The 23,461-nt window shown below is 50.6% G+C and overlaps 1 protein-coding gene across 5 annotated transcripts in view; it reads right to left on the bottom strand.

The window, feature by feature from the left end:
• Positions 1-1,424: 1,424 nt before the first annotated feature.
• The window catches only part of LOC108940983 (ubiquitin carboxyl-terminal hydrolase 22), a 30,520-nt gene continuing 8,483 nt past the window's right edge, over positions 1,425-23,461 (bottom strand). For 3 of the 5 annotated variants that reach the window (XM_018763404.2, XM_029250587.1, XM_029250588.1), the window contains exons 2-13: positions 13,006-13,138; positions 8,726-8,839; positions 8,504-8,605; positions 7,415-7,581; positions 6,033-6,180; positions 5,372-5,477; positions 4,402-4,560; positions 3,877-4,003; positions 3,538-3,629; positions 2,775-2,837; positions 2,293-2,442; positions 1,425-1,869 (exon numbers count right to left, since the gene is read on the bottom strand). In XM_018763404.2, the coding sequence (XP_018618920.1) occupies positions 1,827-1,869; positions 2,293-2,442; positions 2,775-2,837; positions 3,538-3,629; positions 3,877-4,003; positions 4,402-4,560; positions 5,372-5,477; positions 6,033-6,180; positions 7,415-7,581; positions 8,504-8,605; positions 8,726-8,839; positions 13,006-13,138 (1,404 nt within the window). In that variant the 3' untranslated portion in view covers positions 1,425-1,826. Of the gene's footprint in view, positions 1,870-2,292; positions 2,443-2,774; positions 2,838-3,537; positions 3,630-3,876; positions 4,004-4,401; positions 4,561-5,371; positions 5,478-6,032; positions 6,181-7,414; positions 7,582-8,503; positions 8,606-8,725; positions 8,840-13,005; positions 13,139-16,000; positions 16,056-17,201; positions 17,221-23,461 lie in introns of those variants that run through there. The other 2 variants (XM_018763413.2, XM_029250589.1) reach the window with 2 other exon arrangements.

Below are 23,461 nucleotides of genomic sequence, written 5' to 3'. Positions count from 1 at the left end.
ACTCCCACTCCCCACCCCCCTCACACTGGCTTTAAGTCAATAAAACAAATACCTGCAGAAGATGTTTGGATGGAGAAATGCTTCTCAGCATCCTGATTTTTCCAGAAGAATGTGGGACCACTGTGGAATAGACAAACCCATGCTGCACCATGGCCAAATCTAGCAACAGGTGGACAGAAGTGACTTCTTCAATCCGTGATACTTAACATTTCAAATAAAAGGGACAGAATGCAACAACCAGGAAACTCTTCGCAGCGGTGTCTCCTCTTCCATCCAGTACGAACAGGCTGCTTTCCACGCGTCGCGATGGATAACACTGTCGGATAAGGAACACGGATGCAGCATACCTTGCACGCCTCCATCCCCCCCAACCCCCGAAGGACCCCACCTCTCAAATACTCAGGAATAGTCGTTCAGAAATTAGCTGTAGATCTTCTGGCCGTGTAAGATATGCATGTGGAGGCTCTGATCAGGAGGCTGGCAGATTCCACGTGCTGAGATTTACGTCTCAGGACCACGACAGCTCTCCCGGGCTCACAGAAAAGCTCATCAGCTCTGGTCCATTACACAAGCGTGGTGGCTCCCGGCAGCCTCCTGAAGGGCCAACAGCGAAGTGGCCTTTGAGACACGAAGTCGTTTCCGCAAAAACTGCTGCGTGACAACACTCTGGGCTCCTGCCTCGTTTCACCGTGCGTGCACAAAACAATGGCTCCGTAAGCCTACAGCTAAGAGCCTTTCTTTTCTCCCCAGCAAACCAACAAGCCATTTAAATCATCAGAATACCGAAAACGGCTTCACAAAGACTTTGAAAAGGAAGCCCCGAGACACGTTCCGTACCATGACGACGATGACGAAGACGACCTGACGGCACTGAAACAAACCCGAAGTAGTAAGAGGGGTTGGGGGGGGGGTGGTGCAGAACAGTAAACGGGACCGTCCGAGTCCTAAAAATACGTAGGTATTCCCTGCCCTCAAACAGAATGCAAGTGAATGGAAAGAAATGTCACGAGCAGGGCTGAGTCCAGGTCCCCTTCCTGCCGTGTGACACACCATCCCCCGTCCAACAGCCTCTGTGAAATCGATTGCACCAAGAAGAAAGAGAAAAAAAAAAAAAAAAAAAAAAAAACAAACAAAAAACAACAACAACAACAAAAACAGTCTCAGGGAGCAACAGTTGCCCTCTATTCTCCCATCGCATTTTTCAGTTTGAAAAAATAGATATATTGTAGATTCATACAGTATTCCATAAGGAAATTCACAAATTAACCGTTAAAACAAAAAAAAAAAAGTTCTTGCAAAGTTAATACTATACTTTGTGTTTTGTCTTATTTTTGCATTCAGACTTTTATGCATAAGTTTTTAAAAAAAAAAAACAAAAAAAAAAAAAAACAAAAAAAAAGAAAAAAAAAAAAAAACTTCCCATTGTGATTCTCTCAAACGCTTGATCAGTTGGATCTCGAGCACCATGGGGGGGAATAATCATTAACATGTTGTAACAGAAGTTGACATGTCCATTCTTCCTCCTGCCCTTCCATGTTCACCTGTCCTTCTGCGTCTCTGGTTCTGCCTGACGAAGCAAATCAAGTACGTGAAAACGAGAGAGGCGAATTTGGGCGTTGGAAGGTTGGCTCCGCCCACTTCCTCCCGCAGCCGAGCTCCGACTTCCACGAGGTTCGCGCGACGCCTTTCCCCATAATCCACTCCATGTCTTTCCTCGCTCTCTCACTTTGAGAAATTATCTTTAGCTAGAGTTTCAGGTAGGTTTGTGTGTTGTGTTTCATTTTCTTCAGTTTGTTCCTCTTCTCTTCCACAGCTCAGGGTAAAAGCTACTCGTATTCAAGAAACTGCTTGTGATAAAATAAAAGATACCTGTTATAAAAAAAAGGAACATAAGAAATATGGTTTTACACATACTGCTCTTTAACATTTCTGCAAAACACTGACAGAAAAAAAAAAAAAAAAAAAATGCATCTTTTGCAGCCAACATTTCGAGATTTTATCGATGTGTCATATAGATCCCTTCATCTCCCACAGAGGGTTTCCTGTCGTAAAGAACCGACCGGTCCTTACGATCGAACAAGTCTGGCCATATCATTTCCATCTGAGCTTGCGTCCTTATTTCAGACCAGATGTCATCCGTGTTCCATTCTGCTGTAGATGAGTCTGTTAAATGCGGACTACAGTATATCAACAGACTATGATATTCATAGCAACGACAAAAATCTGAAGCTGTAAGATCTAAACGTCACCCAGGGCATCCAAAGCTGTGCTGAAATTGTGGGGATGCCTCACCCTTCGCTGTCCAGCACGTCTTTGATGCTGGCCTTGGTGATGATGGCGTCATCGCACTTGAACCACTGGTCCTTGTGCTGCCGGATGAAGCTTGTGTAGTGACCGCTCTCCAAGGTGCCCTGGTGATTGACCACCGCAAACAGGGAATACCTTCAAAGGAGAACAGCGCCCACTTTAAACACCTGCAACCACAACCATTCATCAACGACAACACTTTTTTTTTTTTATTATTATTAAATATGGAACATTATTACAAACGGGTCTTTACAAAGTCCCAGACGTGTTCCAGAGGGAATCCGGCAATATTGCTTTTTTGTTATGCGAGAAAAGATATGCTGCAGTCCCACTTAATATCACATATGCCATCTGGATACTGCCACAAACACCTGAACCAATTTCCAGATTCAGATTTTTAAAAATTTAAAAAGGTCTGTTTTTTTTGAGCACAACAGTCAGTAGCAGTTTAACAGGGAAATACGTACTTATTGTCGTTGTTTAACGTGTCCAAAGGCTGCTGGTACTGGCCATTCATTCTGCTTTCTTTACTGCAAAGGCCACAGGGGGGGACAATGGAGGAAGCGGCGTTAGACATGGACAGCACCGTGTGCTTCGATGGACACCTCTGCAGCTAGGAGCTCCTCCCCTACAACCACGAGTTCAAGGACCCCGGTGTGTTGAGGGAGTCGATCCGTGGCTTCGTATCCCTTAAAAGACTGTCAGATGCACTTCTCTTTACTCTGAAGTGTATGTCGCCTTGGAAAGAGCGGTTGATGAATTAACAAACGTAAATATACACTCGAGAGCAAACGTGCCCGTTGATACGGCGTAGGGCTGCCGGCCACACCGACCGACAGAAGGCTCTGGAGCTCCCTGCTGAATCCCCCCAAAGTCCGATATACAATACTGATATAGAATCAGAATTTTAAAAACATCACCAGCTGTTTATCGAGCTGCTCTGATTAAAGAGGTATGCGACCCAGTACAAAACACTGATGCAGATGCTAACACCCATTTACGGAACATTTGGACTGGCCCGTGTCCCTCTGAAGCTCATGGGGACATTACACAACCCAATCAAGAGTATGACTGAAGCCCCCTCTCGCATGTCACAACAATCGAGGGATTCGACCAGCCGGAGGGCCTCGATCCGTCAACGAGGCCATCTAATGCACGTGCCAACAGCACGTTCCAAGAGAAGGTTGGGCCTAAGCCCAAGTAGGTCGGAGACAAGAGGCAGCCGCTCACCTGGAAGCCATGAAGGGAGTCATGTCGAGCTCCAGAGGGAAGGACACGTAGGTGGTGATCTTCCTCCGCAGCTTAGCCGAGTGCTCGAAGCGCTGCCAGAGAGGACGAGCGAGGGAGGAATGGAGGAAGGGTGTGAAAAACAGAGAGGGGGAGAGATACGAGCATGGCAGTTAAATACTGTCGAGTGACTCACGCTCCACAGACGACCGGTAACAAGTTGGTCTGTGGTGACCTGGGCCTTCTGTGTACAGTGCGTGCTGCGATCACCCATCCAGAGCAGATTAAAACTAGCCTTGCAGTTTTGACCAAGGGCACAAGCGGTGAACATCGCTGGCTCACCTTGAGATGGAAGCACGCCACGATGGGCAGCTTCTTCATCGTCAGCTGCTTGGTGGACTCCTGGTAACTATGGCAACCGCCACACTTGATCTTGGCGCTGCTGCCCAGGTGCTCAGGCCGAGTGAACCTGTGAGGAACAGAAACGTACCGATGGTGTGTTTGAGCACCAACAGCTCTGCAGTATTGGGGGGAGGGGGGGGGGGGGAGTCGTGCTCTACTAACAAAAACAAAACCGATAACCCCCACCCCCCGTAACCCTGACAACAAACATTCCGTTTTCATCCACATACCAAAACAGGATGTGGGATTTGGAGTAGAGATGATGTACCGTGGTGCTCAAGTAAATCCTAAAAGCACTCAAGGTCAGGTCCCCTCAAAACCCAAATGGTGATCAAACCTCTGGCCAGAAAGACTTTCCTCTCATCCGTATGCGAGTGAGGTAGGAAGCATTCCTCATATCCCGGATAACTGAACCGTGACCCCTCCCCAGAAGGTGTCGGGCTGGGCAGCAGGGAGGATTCGTACCTGCGCAGGCAGTCAGTTAGCGTGGTGGACCCTGACTGGTGGCTCTCGCCGTTGACCACGCTGCCATCGCTGCCCGGACTCAAGGGCCAGAAAGGTGTCGAGGAGCCAGGCAAGTCCAAGCTGATGTCCCAGAAGGGGTCGATCGTCGTGGAAACGCCGCTAGACAGAAGTGGGGGGGGGGAGGAGTTGAGAAAAATGGCTGCAGGTGTACGTCTCAAGGTGCCAGTCGCAGGATATGAAGCACTTTCTTTCCATGCTCCGCATTTCTTGAGCGTCGCTCTTGTGCACTTATGCGTTTTCAGCTTTCAGCGGCCGAACGAAACAAAGGAACACTTGTACGTGGGAATAGCGAGTGGGCTCCACTTAACTTTATTCTGACTACGGGGGACAAGAAAAGAAAAAGGACGTTAGATAACATTTGCTCGGATGAGTCACCGTACCACGGTACAGCGCCTAACCAGCAGATGGCGTGACCAAGGTGTGCAGCGCAGGTGGCGGACAGCCAATCTCCACCCCCGCAGACAGAGGAGAGGAGGAGGAGGAGGAGGAGGGACAAGTGGTCGGATATTTAATGACTGCCCTGCTCTCTTGGGTCCATCGTGAGCGGAAGCATTCAATCTGAGCAGAGTGCTTTTGCGAGCTGTCGGTAGGAGTGCCGAGGCCATCTAAACCGACACTCCGCCCCCACGGACCACAAGGGAGGGATGCGTCTCTTTAAAGAGGCAGCACTATAGAGAAGACAGAGTGTAAAGCACCTGTTCACCAGAGGGGATTCAATCCAGGTTAGAACATACATCTCCAGATGAGCAGAAGATGCACATACTGGGAAGAAAGAGACGGGATCCTTCCCATGGCACGGGTAAACAAGAGCCAACAAGCTCAAGGGACATCCAGCACACTCAAATATGTCTCTCTCTCTCTCTCTCTCTCACACACACACACACACACACACACACACACACACACTTACTGGCAAACTTGACAAGTGACGTCAGACTGCAGGCCGCCGGTGAAGATTTGGTCGATAATGCAGTTGCAGTGGTTGGGGTTGTTGGCCTTCTTCCCATTGTCGTCACCTTAGGCGAGCAAAGACGGGCACAAAAAACGTGTCTGAGGGACGACGATCGAGTCCGCTTCGAAAATCTTTGCCTTTCGTACATACTTCCACGAGCACGCAGCCCTTGATCCGCACACACGCTTCTCAATCGCATTCCCTTGGGAATGCTGTATTATACTCAGGGTGCTCTACCTGCGGGGCGCGGTGGCGCAGTGGGTTGGACCAGGTCCTGCTGTCTGGTGGGTCTGGGGTTCGAGTCCCCTTGGGGCGCCTTGTGACGGACTGGCGTCCCGTCCTGGGTGCGTCCCCTCCCCCTCCGGCCTTACGCCCTGAGTTGCCGGGTTAGGCTCCGGTTCCCCGCGACCCCGTATGGGACAAGCGGTTCAGAAAATGTGTGCGCGCACGCGCTCTACCTGCACTACATTCTAGGTACTCCTTTCTGGCTCCAGTGCATTCTGGGTATTGTTGCCGTCACACCACATCAAAGGGCCTTGCGATACAGATGTCGGTCCTTCTCGCTTCTCTAAAATGGCCCGATCCAGAAATAAGGCTCAGACGCGCCGGGACTGCTTACCTTTGCAGTGCCGGTGCAGGACATCCAGCGCAGCGATGAGGAACTCGTGGGCGTCCTGCTGCTCGTAGCCAGCCAGATGCCGCGCGTGCGTCCACACTAGGTGGAGCAGCCGGAAGGGGATGTGTGGGTATCGGTGGCCCGAGTAGAACTGCCAAAGTGAGAAGCCATGTTCAAGTTCTCCATTCACAGCTGTGATCATTGCCACCCCACATACATCTACATACAGCATTGCTGCAACACCAGCTCCTGGAGGACAGACATGACACATTCCGCAATGTGAGCATCCCAAGAGAAGAGCAAAAAGCTTAAGCAGAGGTGTGTCGGAGCCCCGTGGTGGTATGGGCGGAGACCACGCCACTAAGAGACAGTAGCCGAGCTCAGCTCCCCCCAGCAGTACAAACGGAGCAGAGTCCGGCGGGAGTCCTTCCGTCGGCTTTCTGGATCCTCCTTAAATCGGCCCATCTCTCCTCGGGGTTGCATCTGCCGCGAAAATCAAGCGCAACGCTAACTGCGGGCATCACGTTTCCCGGGGGCCTTCGGGACTTCGCTCCCTGCACACGTTGCCACGGGCCGCCGAAACAAAAGGGTACATTACAGGGAAGATCATTCATAATGCCGACTGATCCCAACTCTGTTGGCGGGAGGCAAATCCACGCAAGGCTCATTTTTTTTTTTTTTTTTTTTTTTTGAGAAGAGGAGCTGCGCCGCAAGCTTCAACGCCGTTTTGAACCGGAACGGTGGACCGTGAGATGGCTGCAGCAGCACAGCCCCCCCCCCCCCCCCCCCATCCCCTCATAGCAAATCAAGTGGAATGCAATTCATTACATATCTTTGACTGGTCCTGGGTTTGAGTGGGATGCTTTGCAGGAAATGGAAATAGAAAGGAGTGGCGAGGGGGCGGGCGCGCACACACACACACACACACACACACACACACACACACACACACACACTTCTCGATTTTGAAGGGAGCTCCTGCACTAAATCCCAGAAGTTTCAGAGCAGAATCGGATTTTCTCAGAGCTACTCCTCAGGGGGGGTGTGTGGTATGTGGGGTGGGGTATTTCCGTGGCACGCGTCAAAGTGACATGGTGACGCACAGAAGGCTTACGGGGCCAGTCGCTCTGCCACTAACACAAGCTATTATTCACCTCCACCCCTTGAGGTTCGCAGTCACGATAGAGGAGCAAATGTCATAGGAAGGGGAAGGCGGCAAACGAAATCGGACAAGAGGAACTGAAAGGACGAGGAGATGATGGAGGAAGAGGCGTCGTCTCATCGGCCGAGGAGGCGGCGCACATTACCGAACGCACAACCCACAGGTGCGCCATCTGTGGGATGGCGGTTGGGACGGAACTGTGGCGCACCAGCAGCCCACTCACCTCCTGGAAGAGCTGGGACATCTCACAAACGAGGCAGGAGTTGGACTGCATCTCGCACTTGTGCCGGTCCGACAGGAAGAAGTCCCGCAGCAGCGGCGTGTGCGTGAGCGCCTGCACGATGCAGTTCATGAAGCACGTGTTGCCCAGGTTGATCAGGCCCCGCAGACCTGCGGTGCACACACACACAGCATCGGCAGGCGACTGAGCATCGTCTCTCAGGAAGAAGCAAGAACAGTAAGAGTGTTTAAAAAATAAAAAAAAAAAAAGCTGGAGAGAAATAATCAAGACGATCCGAAGAAAAACATGACGGCGAAGAGTTTCAATTAGTCGCGCTGGATTAATTTTAATCAAGTTTTTTTAAGTACGTTCGAAGAAGCTCGTACCATTCCCCGCATGCCGACTAAAGTGTTCCACGTGCCCACGTAGGGGACGTCGAATGGGTAGCGCAAAGGACAGAACGCTGGGCTCGGATCGGCGGAACGAACAGGTGACGCGCAGCGGGAGTTTGGCCCGGGTCCCCGTTCCCCGGGCCGACAGTTGGCTGAAGGAGGGAGCCGGACGGGGGGTTAAACGTTACGGGCCGGTTCATCCCATGCCTGGGCCTGAGGACGGCTCAGCTGCTTGCGTCCCTTCCTTCCCATCAGGAAGAGCAGGGGCGAGGCAAAAGAGTGGGAACAAGGGCCTGCTGTTTATCACCGAGAGGGGGATGTCAACACCTCATCTAATCTGCGCTTCCCGCCGGCCTTTGACCCCAGATCCTGCAAAAATAGGCCCTGTTACGTGCCCTTCCCTTCCCTTCTCCGTGACGTACTGAACGTGGGAGAGACGCCCCTATCGGTGACGTTACGCTCTGGCCTGCGGGACACACCTTGGACAGCCAGCCTGCGGGACTCATCCCATTCCTACAGCGGCCAACAGTTGGGATGGCGTACCCGTCTTTACCACGAACCCCAACGACGGTGCGATTCTTTCCTTTACGGATCCCTCACGGACGCCACCCCCCCGCCACCCGGCTCTGGAGGTCCGACAAGTGCCGCGAACGCGACGCAAACGGACCGGAGCGAAAACGCAGCCCTCCGCACATCTTACCGATGGTGCAGTTTGTAGTAATTTTCCTACGCTTTGGATTATGCCTAAGCAGCTCCAGTTCTCGTTTGGTCGGCTCCCACGTCGAGTACTTCTCCCCCACACCTGGAGACAGAGGGGAGAACAAAAAAAAAAAAAAAAAAAACTAATTAAAAAGCGACACAGGCACAGGAGGAAAAAGGGCGATGTCAAACGGCTCCGGGTTTGAGTGGCACAAAACAGTACCTTGCAATTTCCAAGCTTTTCTTTGTTCTTCTTTGGCAATCTGTTCCATGTCTTTGTCGTATATGTAGTCTTGACACACAAAACAGTAAATACCGCCGTATAATAAGTCTATAGCTGTAAATGGGAGAATCGGGGGAGGGGTGAAGAAAAAAAAAGTTAAAGAACTGACTGATCAGCGGTTTGTAATCTTTGCTCACATTACGCACAGCGTTAAAAACAAGGTAATACACAACGTACTATGTGAAGGAACATATATTATGCGCGCGCAGAGCATACTCTCCTGCTCTTATCGATTTTGGTTCCCGTATCGCTTTTTCGCCCGGCTGCCTTCCGCATAAAAACGAAGAAAGGAACAGAGCAAAAGTGTACAAAGTAAGTTTTCCGTGTCTTTACCCGCTCCGCGGCCCTGTGATGCGAGACCCGGCATACGAAATACCGGTGTGCCGTTACCGTGACAACCTGCTCACAGACAAGACCCTTCTTTCCTTAACATGAAAAAAGTGTCAAAGAAGGGCAGGGGGGCTAAGGTGTCGAAGGGAGGGAGTATGACTGAGTGTGTGTCTGTGTGTGTCTGTGAGAGAGGGAGAGGATGAGCAGATAACCGCACCACTCTACACAAAGCGCAGCCTCTGCACTGCTCAGATGCCCCACATCACCTTCTCTCCTCCTCCTCTATCTGTGCCTTGGCACCACAGCTGTCAATTCACAGCACAGCGCTAATTACATACAACCTGTCACACATCCCCGTGGAAGGCGCTGCTCTAACTCTTCCTTCCAGTTAAACGCCAGTCGCACGATCGACGCTCGTACCAGACACCAAAAAGACTCTGCTTAAAATCTGGCGGTTGTTACAAAACAGTCATGCGCCGCTTAAAAACGTTCCGCTTAACGACTGACCGCATATATGATGGTGATCCTGTAAGATTATAATGGAGCTGAAAAGTTCGTATGACTTGCGACATTGTAGCCGTCGCAACGTGTTACCTGTTCGTGGTGGTGTAAAAAAAAAAAAAATACTGCTCTGCCAGTCGTATAAAAGTATAGCACACACAATTATGTACAGTACATAATACTTTATAATGATAATAAACACTTATGTTACAGCTTTATGTATTTACTGTGCTGTACTTTGTTATTTTACAGCGTACTCTTTCTCGTGTTTACTGCATGTCTTGATTGCATCAAGGCTATACCATCTAGGTTTGTATAAATACACTCTATGACCAAGGCTACACCATCTAGGTTTGTATAAGTACACCATGATCAAGGCTATACCATCTAGGTTTGTACAAGTACACTCAGTGATCGAGGCTATACCATCTAGGTTTGTATACGTACACCATGATCAAGGCTATACCATCTAGGTTTGTATAAGTACACTCTTATGATCGAGGCTATACCATCTATGTTTGTACAGGTACACTCTATGATCGAGGCTATACCATCTAGGTTTGTACAAGTACACTCAGTGATCGAGGCTATACCATCTAGGTTTGTATACGTACACCATGATCGAAGCTATACCATCTAGGTTTCTAGAAGTACACCATGATCAAGGCTATACCATCTAGGTTTGTATAAGTACACTATGTTCGCACAACGACAAACTCGCCCAATGATTTCTGAGACTGTATCCCCGTCGTTAAGCGACACCTGTTTGTATAACTGGCAGCCATGGATTGGCAGCCCATCCACGGTGTACCCTGCCTCATGCCTTATGCTTCCAGGTTAGGCTCTGGGCCACTGCGACCCAGCACTGAGTGCGCTTTGTAATAACGGATGGATCAGCGAAACGAAGAACTAAAACAGCTGTAAGCTCAATCACAGGAGGGGTTCGAGCTCTTCCGTCGTCCTGCGGCTGCATCAGCGCTGATCCCACCAGAAGGAGCAGACATGCACTCACACACTGAGTTCAACACGCTCACGACCGGTGCGAGAGCACCACCTGTTCCGATGTGTCGCCCTTGAGAGGGTTCATTCTGAGCGGTGGGCACACGGTGCTGCAGAGGGCTGGGGGGGGGGGGGGGGCGACGATGAAAAATGATGCATACAAAGTCAGGAAAGGCCTCAGTGGGACACAGCACAGAAGAGGAGTGTCACTGCAGCAGACCTTGCACTGAGTAACCATGGGAACTGGGAAAGTACAGAAGAGAAGGGAAAAAGTACCAAGGAAAAAAAAAAAAAATCAATAAAAAAAATACAAAAAAAAAGTGGAGACATGAAGACAATAGCCCGCAGGAAGAATTAATTTGATTACGCTGGGTTTGTTCAGCTTATGTTTTTCCCTCCCATGTAGGATTTTCTCCCCCACTTATCCTCCCCGAAATCCTGGATACCGTGCAAATCCATCACATAATTACTAGTCCTTTGTGCGCCACTCGAGGGGCCGGGCCGCAGATGAGACGGCCAAGCCGCGATAAGACTGAGAGACAGCTGCCGCAGCCCGATTTCCCGCCGCGTCCCACAAGGCCCTCGGAACCAGTGCCTTTGCCGAGGCCACAGATGCTTTCTTTGCCTAATGCGATACGATTATAGAAAACTACGATTATTAGTCCGCTAATGAGATTTAACAATGGCGTGCGAGACAAAAAACACACACCCTAATGGGTTTAACTCGGCCGACTCCAGTCGGGGTGCACCCTGAGGATCGGGGCTTAGTCGAAGGAAACGGAAACGGGTCTCCGGTGACTCTTGGACAGACAGAGCTACCCTGCTGTCTTTCATGCAACTCAATTTTGTCAATTAGTGCACATGGTAGTTTCACTGGAGTGACGCCTTCAACGACACTTATCGATGGTCCCCTCCTGGGAACTGACCAGATGACCTTCGGGTTACAAGGTGGTGTCCTTAAGGGACTGCGCTCATTTCTTCCCTCGACCCTGATTTTTGGGACGCGCGCCTAAGCAACATCAATATTCGCAGCCTTCTTTTTTTCTGTTGTATTTTGCCGCGACTTTTTTTTCGTTATTTTTAGCACTCTGAAAATCTAGCACAGGGAGGTGTGAAGCTTTTGAGGACCCTGGCAGTAAAGGACACCGTGACCTTGGGGATCTACCCTCTTTTTTTTTTTTTTTTTTTAATCCCCCCTCCCCCCTACTCGGCCCACGCGTCTGTGAGACAGACGCATCCACCGCTGAACCGGTCACCAAACAGGATGGCAGCTGGCGACGTGATGAGCGGACCGACCTTTCCGCCAGTCCATTCGTTCCATAAAGATGCGCGTGCACCGAGGAAAGCGTGAAGCGTGACAGAGCAAGGGGCTGCAATGAAACAATGGGGCAGAAGGCATCGCAGGATTTCCACCTTCCATCCAACCAGCAGAAACCTTCCATTCCTGAGAACGGCTGCGAGTCCCATCCATCTCCCGAACCACCAGGGGCTGAGGAGTGAATACCAGGAGGAGATTACCCCACCGGAGGGGTTCTCCATAAATAATAAGCACCTCTTCCACTTCCTGTTTGCATTCCGAATGGCAAACTTATCACCACGGGGTGGTTTGGGTGCGATCAAGCCTGGGTCGGTGCGGCTCTGGGATCAAGCCGACTGCTGGTGTGCTGTGACATCGCTCCACCAGAGGGAGCTCATGAGCAGAGAGCGGCACCACACACCCAACTGCTGCACAAACTGCCTTAAGTGCATCTAAGCGATGCTCCCAGTGATGCTCGGTCAGGACCAAGGGACGCGTCCCCCTCCGGTGAAGAGAAACAAGGCATCACTGTGTCATTTTACATATCTGCTTGACTTTATTCTTGATCACGTTTGCCACAAATTAACCCATTCGGTACCGGATCTCGGAAATCTGGACATTTAAATTAAACAAAAAAAAAAAAAAAAAAAAAAAACACTAAATCAGTAAACGTGCAACTACATCATTACATATGAATATTAATATAAATGAATATTACATATTCATTTTCCTGACGATTTTCTCAAACAAATTACAATGTTAAGCAACTTACAATTATTTATTTATACAGTTGGGTAATTTTACTGGAGCAACTTAGGGTAAGTACCCTGCTCAGGGGTACTACGGCTGAGGGTGGGATTCGAACCTGTGACCTTTGGGTCTAAAGGCAGCAGCTCTAACCGCTAGGAAAAAGTACAACATCGGAGCAGCTGCGATTCCATGATCACCTTTCTGCACCCGTAACTCTTCTTCCGTTGGTGAAATGCGCTTCTTTGCTCGGAGTTTTACGTCGCTTCGGAGAAAAGAGTCTGCCAAATGCACGATGCGACATCAGCGTGAGAAAGCGAAGCCCGGCGGCCCCCGCCCCCCTCACCTAGGTTGTGCCGCTTGTTTTTGGCGTGCTCGTGGATGTGCTTCTTCGTGAAGCAGCCGAAGTAGACGCAGTAGAGGCAGGAGTGGAGCCGGCTCAGGTGTGCGCCGCACATGTGGCAGATACACGACTTGGCCTGCAGGGGGCGACATCACAAAAAAATCCACATTATTAGAGAAGAAGAAAAGGGCAGCGAAACAGACCTCGAACGTGGATCCCCTCGCTTTTTGAACTCGGCCGGAATTCCATCAAGTCATGCGTCTCCGAAACAGCTGTACGAAGAACTTCCACAAAGAGGTCCGTCATCCCGCTTACGAACCTCATTGACCGCAGAATCAGAACCACGGTAACACACTGGGCTTTTCTCTCACACACACACACACACACACACACACACACACACACACACACACACACACACCTAACCCTGCTTTTCTTTGAATTCTTCAGACTTCAGTGTCAATAACAAACACTCCGATTAATTAATAAAACCAGCATCACATAGCACTGCCATTGACCTCCTTCCATCCATCATTTTCTTGCCCGCTTGTCCTTCTAGGGTCGCGGTGGCAACAGGGAGAGCAGAAAGGCCCAGCCACCCCTGTCCCCCGCAACTTCCTCCAGCTCAGCCCGGGGGATCCCCAGTCATTCCCAGGCCATCCATCCATCCATCCATCTTCCTCCGCTTTTATCCGGGGCCGGGTCGCGGGGGCAGCAGTCCGAGCAGAGCACTCCAGACCTCCCTCTCCCCGCACACCTCCTCCAGTTCCTCTGGGGGAACCCCAAGGCGTTCCCAGGCCAGCCGGGAGACATAGTCTCTCCAACGTGTCCTGGGTCTGCCCCGAGGCCTCCTCCCAGTGGGACAAGCCCGGAGCACCTCCCCAGGGAGGCGTCCAGGAGGCATCCGGAACAGATGCCCGACATTCCCAGGCCAACCGTGAGATATAATCCCTCCAGCGGGTCTGGGTCGACCTCTGGGCCTCGTCCCAGCTGGCCGTGCCTGGTATACCTCCAACAGAAGGTGCCCAGGGGGCATCCTTATCAGATGCCCGAACCACTTCAACTGGCTCCTCTCAATGCTCATCAACCTGTCACTTTTCATTTAAAAAATAAAAAAAAAAAAAACTCATTAATGTATTAATAGTTTACCAAAGGAGGGGAAAAACAAGACACTCATCCCAATTAGCTGAGGAATCATTCCTTGCTATACAAATACCGTATTTCTCCTAATTAGCGCGCCGCAAATTACAGGCAGGGCGCATTGATTTGAGGCCTGATTGTGCAAATTATGAAGTTTGCCCGATTCTCCCTAGCACGTAGCACATGGTAACCATGCGGCCTGAGTGACATCATTTTGTAAACGCGGGTTAAATGCGGCGAGCAAAAAGTCGTACACAGCTGCTTTTAAGTTGAAGGTTACTGCAGTGCCGGCGAGTGCAAGACTGGTGCCAGAACAAGACACGATTACAAAACGCACCTAAATCCGAGAAGAAAAAGTCAGGAGCTGGTCGGCCCATCAGATACGAGGATATTGAAACTGCTCTGATAAACTGGTTTGAGGAACGACGTCAACGTGGGGTTCGAGTCACCGACGTTGACAGCGATGAACATTAGGCTTAGGCGTCCGCATCGATTTTTTGGCCAGACAGCTCGAAATCCGTTGTAGTTGTTAAAAAGAAAAGACTGCGTTCTCTAAATTAAGGTTTAATCATTGATCATTTTCAAGAAGCTAAAGTTTTACGTATACGTGCACAAGGATATTAAAAATCAACATAATCAGCAGAAAAATATTAGCCGCGCGCGCCCCTGGCTTATCGGGTGGGGGCGCTACTATTAGAGCGAGAGCGTCAAATAGGAGAAATACGGTATTTATATTTGTCGAGCTGATGCTTTTCGCCAAAGTGACTTAGAATGTCAACCTACCAAAAAGAACTGGAGCGATTCAGGGTAAGTACCTCGTTCAAGAGTAATATAGTTAGAGAGAGGATTCAAACCTGCAACCTTTGGTGCCAAACGCAGCGGCTCTAAGCACTACACTATGAGCCGTCCCTGTAAGTTTAACCCTTCGTTACTTATACATCAGTAGGTGGCGATGGCCTACGGAAAAGTGCCTTCACGCCACTGTGGGGAAAGGTATCTTCCACCTCTTCGCGTCAAGCCAGATGGGCAGCGTCCGAGCAGCGCTTCGTGTTAAAGCGGGCGCGTCCGAGCCGCAGGCGGGTGTCCTCCATCGGACAGGACGGGGACGAGCAGCGAGTGGTGCGAGGAGACGGAGGAGGAAGGGAGGCGCGCATTCCTGGAGGGAAAGACGATATTGGCGTACGGTGCGAGGGAGAGTTGGAGGGAGAGCCAAAGCTGCACCACGCCCTCACATGCGAGGGACTCGGTATGTTAAGCCACAAGCCATCACTTACTACGGTAAAGCACTGCGCAGTCATGTCTGATAAGAGCAATGGGGAGGTGCTGAAGACTGAGAGATCATTCCTGCTGGCGCCCGTTCAAGAAGCAGTCCAGTTCCCAGGAACGAGCTGGATGGAAGTTATGACCCAGGAGCACTGCTGGTTGACCACTCTACTCCACTGTTATCATTAGGCAGAAGCAGAACCAACCCAGTCCTTCTGAAGGATCCCACCCCCAAAACAATGCTCATGCAGAAAGAGTAGAGGCCGAAGTGTCTGAAGAGGACAGGGGTACTGAAAGTTCAGCCCACACACATACACCACAGTCTGGAACTTCTAGCATGTCATGCAATGAAATGCTTGCTTTGAAGGAACGTTGTTCTTCCTTCTGCTGTGCACAACTCTGCACCCGGAACGACGGCTGCACGAGTACCGAGAACGGCCGGGCAGCTTCGCGGCCTCTCCTCCTGAGGCTGACGGGCAATCGGTGGTCAGTTCAACCTTCCTCCTCCCCACGCGCTCAAGCACCGGCAGCACCTGGCTCCGCACACATTCAACGAGCGGCCTGGACAACTGGCAAGACTCAACGCCCTGCCTACCGGAGCGAATCGGCTCAGTGCGGCTCCGTCTCCTGGACCGGGAGGTCGGAGCCACGCCGAAGGTGCGCGCGCGTGCTTTCGTCCCCGGAAAAGGGAGGGGAAATCATCGGCGATGACTTCATCTCCCGTGGAAAGCTCGCGAAAAGGAAGGCAAAAAACAGTAGGCGGCGAATTTGAGCAGCAGAAAGATGAAGAAAGAAAGTGCCTTTCGGCGCTCTCCCTCCCAGAGAGGGAGGCCGCTGGATGCAAACGCCCAGATGTTGCATCAGCACCTCGTTCGCGTGTCGGATCGGCACGACGAGGACCGCCGGGGCGGCGCGCCACGAGGCTCCCTGCTGAAAAGCACATGGAGAAACAAGAAGAGGAACATGTTGAGCTGCACTGAGGGGCAGGGCGCAGGGAACACAGACTCAAAGAGGAAGAGCAACAGGGTGGAGAGGGTTGCAGTTACCCTCCATAACCATACAGCTGTACTGCATCACACACACACACTCCTCTATCCCTTTAGCTCTCATGAACCTGCACGGTCTCCAACTTTCCTGTTCGTGTGTTGCGCTCTGCAATGCACCAGAGCTCTAGTGGAAAACAGGAGGATCTGCCAACGCTGCACCCCCTCCCCTCCCTCGTACCCAAACACACCCAAGTTCTGATGTAAAAAATCCATTTTGCACCCGCTCTCTCTCTCGCTCGCTCTCACAACCCCTTGTGTCAGCACTTCCAGATGGGTTTAATGTCCTATTAGATCATGTATTGATCACATTTTGGCCAGAGAGACCAAGCTTGTTGTACAAAATGTACATCAGGTAGATTGGGGGGGGGCATGAGCTACATTGGCTTCTTCTGTCATGAACATTTGACTTGTTGATTAGATTTTCAAACATACCGACACGTCCCGCCTAACTTCTGTTTAATTACATTTTCTTCCAGTAGTTTCCCAACTTTGTCTGCTGCGGAAGTGAAAGTGAGCAGAGCGTACGCACTCTGCGCGCCCTGTATTGGTATGAAGGGGAAGAAAAAAAAAAAAAACACTGAACGCATTTACGGGAGGAACAGCTCGACAATCAGCATTACGCAGGGGTTTATGGAGAATCTATTTTATTTTTGCTCAGTTTAAAAGCCCATTTCTAATGTAGCCTGAAGTTCAAATGAAAAAGTATTTTTTATATATTATAGCTTTATCCAAGACATTCACAATACATACCCTTAAATAAATATGTATTATTATTTTTATTATAGGGGGGCACGGTGGCGCAGTGGGCTGGACCGGGTCCTGCTCTCCGGTGGGTTGGGGGTTCAAGTCCCGCTTGGGGTGCCTTGCGACAGACTGGCGTCCTGTCCTGGGTGTGTCCCCTCCCTCTCCAGCCTTACGCCCTGTGTTGCTGGGTTAGGCTCCCTGCGACCCTGTATGGGACAAGCGGTTCAGACAATGTGTGTATGTGTATTATTATTATAACAATAATTTGCTGCCCAACCAAACAGAGATATGAATGGACTTGTGGACCCTTGACGACCCAGTGCGTTAAGATTCACCCCACAAACTAATTCATATTCCGTTAGGCATTCAGCATCAAGCCTCTGACACAATCATTTAAATATGAAATAATCTTGTCCATTTCGCTCCCTCCTCTCCCACCTTTTTTAAAAAAAACACCTGTTTGCTCACGTGGGACCGCACTTGCTTGCGCACACCTAGAGCGTGTTGGAATCATGCTTGGGGTGCAGCGAGGGTAACCCCCGAGTCAGACACTTCACTCCATGCAGGGAGGTTCTACACCAGTGAAAAGCAGAGCCAAATGAGGCCTCGGGGAGCAATCCAGATGTCTGCGAAGCCAGACTCGGAACTCCAGCGTTCGCCATCCGCTCATTCATCTACAGGTTCTACTCACACATCTGGCACCCAGTTATCTGCTGCTTCGCACAGAAGCTGGCATGAAGCGTGGTCTTACTCATCCTGCCCGTCATTCTCCCCGACTCTTTGGAGGAATGCGCTCTTGATCACGCCATCCAGTTCCCATCAGCACACGCACAGCCAACCACCATCCGTACAGATGGGCGCCGGCTCCGTCGGTCCTGCCATGCTCTCTACGTGGGTCTTGTACCAGGAATCCGTCGAACCGAGAACCTCGTTCCCCGCCCTTCCACGCAGGGGGTCCGACCGGAGCGAGGATGGGCGGATCGCGACCCAACCTAAAGCTCGAGCTGCAGCGGGGAGGAGGAATGACACAAGAGTGACTCACGATGCCATTTCACATCTAACAAGCTGCCAGGCCCGAGACACGCAAATAACTTCTTTTCCCTTCAGTTCTTTCCTTCCTCCCTTCTTTCTGCTCCCATTTTAATTACAGCTCTGCTCTCGACTGCCACTGTGCCGCTAACCCCTGGGGCAGCGACTTTGCGCGATCACGCTCGCGGTGACTAATACTTGTGCCGCCCGTTGGAGCTCTGCAGGGGTGTGCTGCAGTAAGGGGCCGGCCCCCGAGCTCGGCCCGACACACCTTCAGCTTACGATCGTTACTATTGCTGAGAAGATCTTGTTCATCAAAACGTACTAAGCAAAGAAAACAAAAAACTCTTCTCTTGTGATCTCGTGTGGCCTTCCTGCTACTGCCACTAAACCTCTACAGCTGATACAGAATGCTTATGCTCAAGTTGTGTTTGACTTGCCAACGCGTTCCCATGTATCTCCTCTACTCGTTTCTCTGCACTGGCTTCCTATAGCTACCCAGATCAAATTTAAGACCCTGGTTATGGCCTACGAATGCATCAATAGAACTGCTCCCGGCTGTTTAGAAGACTTGATCATCTGCTACACCCAAACCAGACCCCTTCGTTCATCTACTTCTGCTCGCTTGGTGGTCCCATGTACGAAAGGTAAAGCACGAAGCTTCTCGGTTCTGGCTCCGTTGTGATGGGACGACCTCCCCCTCTCACTCAGAACTGCTGAATCTCTGTCCACATTTAAAAAGGGTCTTAAAAATCACCTCACTTCGCCCGTGATCTCTTAAGTTCATATAAGCTGCAACTGTTCACGATCACGCTCGGATCGACCCTTCATAGAGCCACTCCTGCAACGTAACATAAATATTTCTATGTATCTCGGGGGGGGGGGAAAAAAAAAAAAAAAGACTATTAGTAAGGTGATCAGGAATCGGCGATATTCAGGTAAAGTTTTATGCAACTACTTGCGTTGATGAATGCCGGTGCATACGATGAAGGAAAGTAACTGTACTTAAGAATCACACATCTGCAGCAATGCTTCTTTCTCCTAAGGTAATGCACAAATAGTATTTTCTATGAGATGTACGTGGTTTTGGAGAAAAGCATCTGCTAAATGAATAAATGTAATGTAGATGTTTTAAAAAAAAAAAAAAAAAAAATTCAAATACAAACAAGGGCACAACACCTCCCATAGACGGCAATCCTTGCACTCACAAGGTCAGCCTCTTGCCCGGTACGATACCCTCTCATACAGGGTAAAACTATAAATCTATCACGGTCCACTTCATCACACACGGTACCTGAACACGAATGAGGACTAACTAACTAACGTTAAGTTTTCTACAATTATTCACTCATTTATACAGCTGGGTCATTTTACCGAAGCTATTTAGGGTAAGTACCTTGCTCGAGGTACTACAGCTGAAGCTGAGACTCAAACCTGCGACTCTTGTATCCAAAGGCAGCAGCTCTAACCACTAAACACTATCGACTGTCCGTCCTGTTCCCCCCCCACACACACATCGGAGGAAACCAAAAAAAAAAAAAAAAATTGGTGAGCTCACCATCTCTGGCATGACTGAAGAGTGGGTAGCGCTGGTGTTTAAAGCTCTCCTGGGCTGTGGCTTTGATCCCTGCACAATCTATGCAAAGTTTGTGCTTTCTTTGTGCGCCTTCCCTCCTAAAGTCCAAACGCATGCGTTTCAGATTAACCGGATGTGAACTTACCCATCGTTTGAATACCTGGGTACTCTGCTGTGATCGTGGGCCGCTGTATCTAGCGGTGTCGGTCGCATTGGACAAAACATGAATAAGAATCGACAGCGAAGAGAGCGATAGAAAAAACGTCCCACGCTTTCACTTTTCGGGAAGGCGGGAGTCTGCAGTCGCAGGGAAGAGCGGCACTGAAGCGGCCACGTCTCGAGAGTTCGAAACACGGCAAAGCAAACTCGCGCCACACCACAGCGGAGCAGCAGCGCATTCAGGCCTGGCAAACACACATGGATGTAACGCAAAAGGCCTTCTAGTCCTCTCTCCTGTCTGGTCTTCCGGTCTCAAAACACCTCCATCTGACACAGGATGCTGCTGCACGAGTTGTGTTTGACCTACCGAAGTGGTCCCATGCAACACCCCTCCTCATCTCCCTGCATTGGCTTCGTATCGCGGCCCAGATCAAATTCAAGACTCCGGTCAGGGCGTACAAAACCATCAACGGATCTAGTCCCTAATATCTACGAGACCTGATCACTCGCTACACCCCAACCGGACTGCTACACTCCACCTCTACCCGGCTGCTGATTCCACGCACGCAAAGTCCAAAATCAAAAGCACAAGGGTTTTCGGATCTGGCTCCAATGTGGTGGAATCACCTCCCACTGTTACTCGGAACTGCTGAATCCCTCTCTACATTCAAGAAGGGTTTCAAAACTCATCTTTTCAGACTCACTCCTTCCCTGATCTCATAAGCGCATGATAAATACATGTGTTATCAGTCTAATAACAAAAAAACCCTACATGCAGTTACTGCGGTATGAAACAAATATACTGTTCTTAAGGATCATGTGTCTGCATCCAAGTCTCTCCTTGGGTTGATGTGATGCACTTTTTGCATGTTTCCCTGCTAAATTAATAAACTTCCATGTAAATGGTTGCCTATAAGCTGGAAGGCGAGTGTCCTACAAAAACAGAAGACATTGCAGACCTCTCGCTGGCCAGGCCCTCCATCGTTTACAGTGCAACCCTCACTTCCTGGACTAACCGCTTCGTCACATGGTCCAGCGAGCCGTCCGGCACACGTTCTCCAGCCGGATCCGGCCATCGGCGCACGGGAGCAAGGCCATGCAGCCAGAGGATCTACGCAACAGCAGAGCAGAAAGACCTGGTCACAATCTTGGACAAAGAGAATAAAATTTAAACATCTGGCAGTACACAGACCGAACATAACGGCCAACCGAAAAAAAGAACGACAAAAAACAAACGAGCCGTTCTGCGTGACTAGTTCCCAAAGACAAACAAAATCTCCAAACTAACCCAAACAAATTAATGCGCAATTGTTCTCACTTTTCCAAACTAAATACTTAATCTTTGCATTCCTGGCGTCCCTGCTGCCAAATCAAACTACCCCACACCTATACAGAAGGTGTCGGTTACGACAAGAACACCAGAAGAATTACACCGAGTAACCGCGACCGGGCCGTTCTCACACCGGGCGGGTGAGTGGCGGGGAGCCAGCTGGACAGTGCAGCGGCCAGCTCCATGCCTGCTCAGCAGCTTTGTCTCCCACCTCGCCTTGGCGCCTCGAACCTTTCTTCCTGAATCCCGTGTGGTATCAGTCTCTGACACCTGAGGTCTAAAGATATAGTATACAGAGAAGGTAGGACAGCAAGAACGGAGAGGGTGGTATGGGGTCCTCCTCCTCCTCCTCCTCCTCCTCCTTACCACGGTCCAAGCGGGAGGCCTACATGGGTCCAACCTGAACTCATCCAGGTCCTGCCTGCGCTCCCCGCACATCAACATCACGTCCCTTCGGTCTCGCATAAGTGGGACTTTTGCCCATTACATGGGATATTTTAGGGAGGAACGGTGGAACAGCAGGCAAAGCCAGTGCCTCTCAGACAGTGCTGTTGAGTCGGAAGCAATTATCGGGTTGCCGGAATCGGTACATTTTTAAATTACTAAATGCGCCGTGTGTGCCGGCGTATAAGCGGACCCCCAAAAATCAGAGGTGTAATACAGGTTTAGGCCTGTATTCGCCGGGTAAGTCGACCCCCAAAACGACGTGCAACTTTTGGGCAGCGCTGTGGAGTTGGGAGTCGGAAGCCGGAAGCAGCCCCGCTCACAGCTCCTGAGCTGCTCTCTTGGTTGGAATCAAGCCCGGCTAAGGGTGTGCGGAGTTTGCAAGTTCTACCCCATGTCTGCATCCACCAAGTGCACGGAGGAAGGCACCAGCAAACCGCTTTCGTTCCTCTTGCCCTTAGAAACCACCTTCTTGATAGGAAATAGTCATGTTGACCATTATCCCAAATATAACTTGGGCTGCCAAAAAGGGGAATTTTGGGGCAAATATTCAACGTTTAGTTTGACCCATTGATAGCAATGCAGGGATTTTTACGCTAGAGCTTGCGATGTTACCCCCACTTTACCTTGGTAACCAACCAACCAACGTGTACAATCGCTTTTCCTGAGCGGGGTCGCGGCAAACCGGAGCCCATCCCCGAAACGGGGCGGAGGAGCCACACCCTGGACAGGACACCAGTCCATCGCAAGGCGCCCCAAGCAAGACTCGAACCCCGGACCAGCCGCACAGCGGGCACCGGCTAAACCCGCCATGCCACCACGACCCCCCCGCCTTGGTAACTTCTAATTTAAATAACGCACTGAACTACACTGGATGTACTGTTTGCAAATGCAAACCATTTTTCAAAACACAATAGGCCTGTAAGCGGAGGGAAACCTTGCATTTCCACATTTCAGCTGTGTGGGACAGCAGTTAGGGCTGCTGCCTTGCGCTACAAGTCCCAGGTCCGAATCCCGTCTCTTACCCTGAAACGATAAAGAAAATTAGCCAGCTGCATAAATGGATAAGTCGTTCTAAGCGGCCTGATATTTTCAGTGATTTTAGAAGAAAAGGCGCAGCTAAATAAAAGTAAACTAACAGCTGTGAAGCACGTCTGGGGTAGGGCGCCCTTTGACAACGCCCAACACTCGGGCTGGCAGACACTTGCGCCCGGGGCCCATTCTGTTTGTTTGGGCTGGGACGCCGATACGGAACGGCGCCCGCAGGCCCGCTCAGATGAAGGAGATGCGGAGAGCCTCTGGGGCGGGACCGATCGGGAAGGACGGGATCGCCGAGGCGAGGAACGAGCTGCAGTCGTTTGGATGGCTGCTGACGGCTACGAGGACCGGTGCTGAAAAACACCAGAAATAAACCTCAATTACAGGCTGCAGAAAACGTGTAGGAAAGCAGGAGGATACGCAGGGGCACTAAAAACACGAGAGGACCACACAGAACCGAAAGCTTCGAATGGCTTCCGGCGAAGCGTGGCTTTGGTGGTGCTCAAGTGGGCACAGACTGCGGAGCCCAGGATCAGCCAAGCGCAGCTGTTCCAGGGTCTTCGAATCCCCCCCCATTCGGCGTGCGCTCGACCGGAAGAGGTCAGCTTGGTGTCCACATGTGCATCCATGTCGCTCAGGGCTGCCTCTCGAGCAGAACCGCAGCTTCTTGAAGCGCACCAACAGCTCTCT

Source organism: Scleropages formosus, chromosome 3, assembly GCF_900964775.1.
Source record: "Scleropages formosus chromosome 3, fSclFor1.1, whole genome shotgun sequence".
Lineage (NCBI taxonomy): Eukaryota > Metazoa > Chordata > Actinopteri > Osteoglossiformes > Osteoglossidae > Scleropages > Scleropages formosus.
The sequence above is the reverse complement of the archived record's forward strand: the minus strand, read 5'-3'. Positions and strand labels throughout refer to the sequence as shown.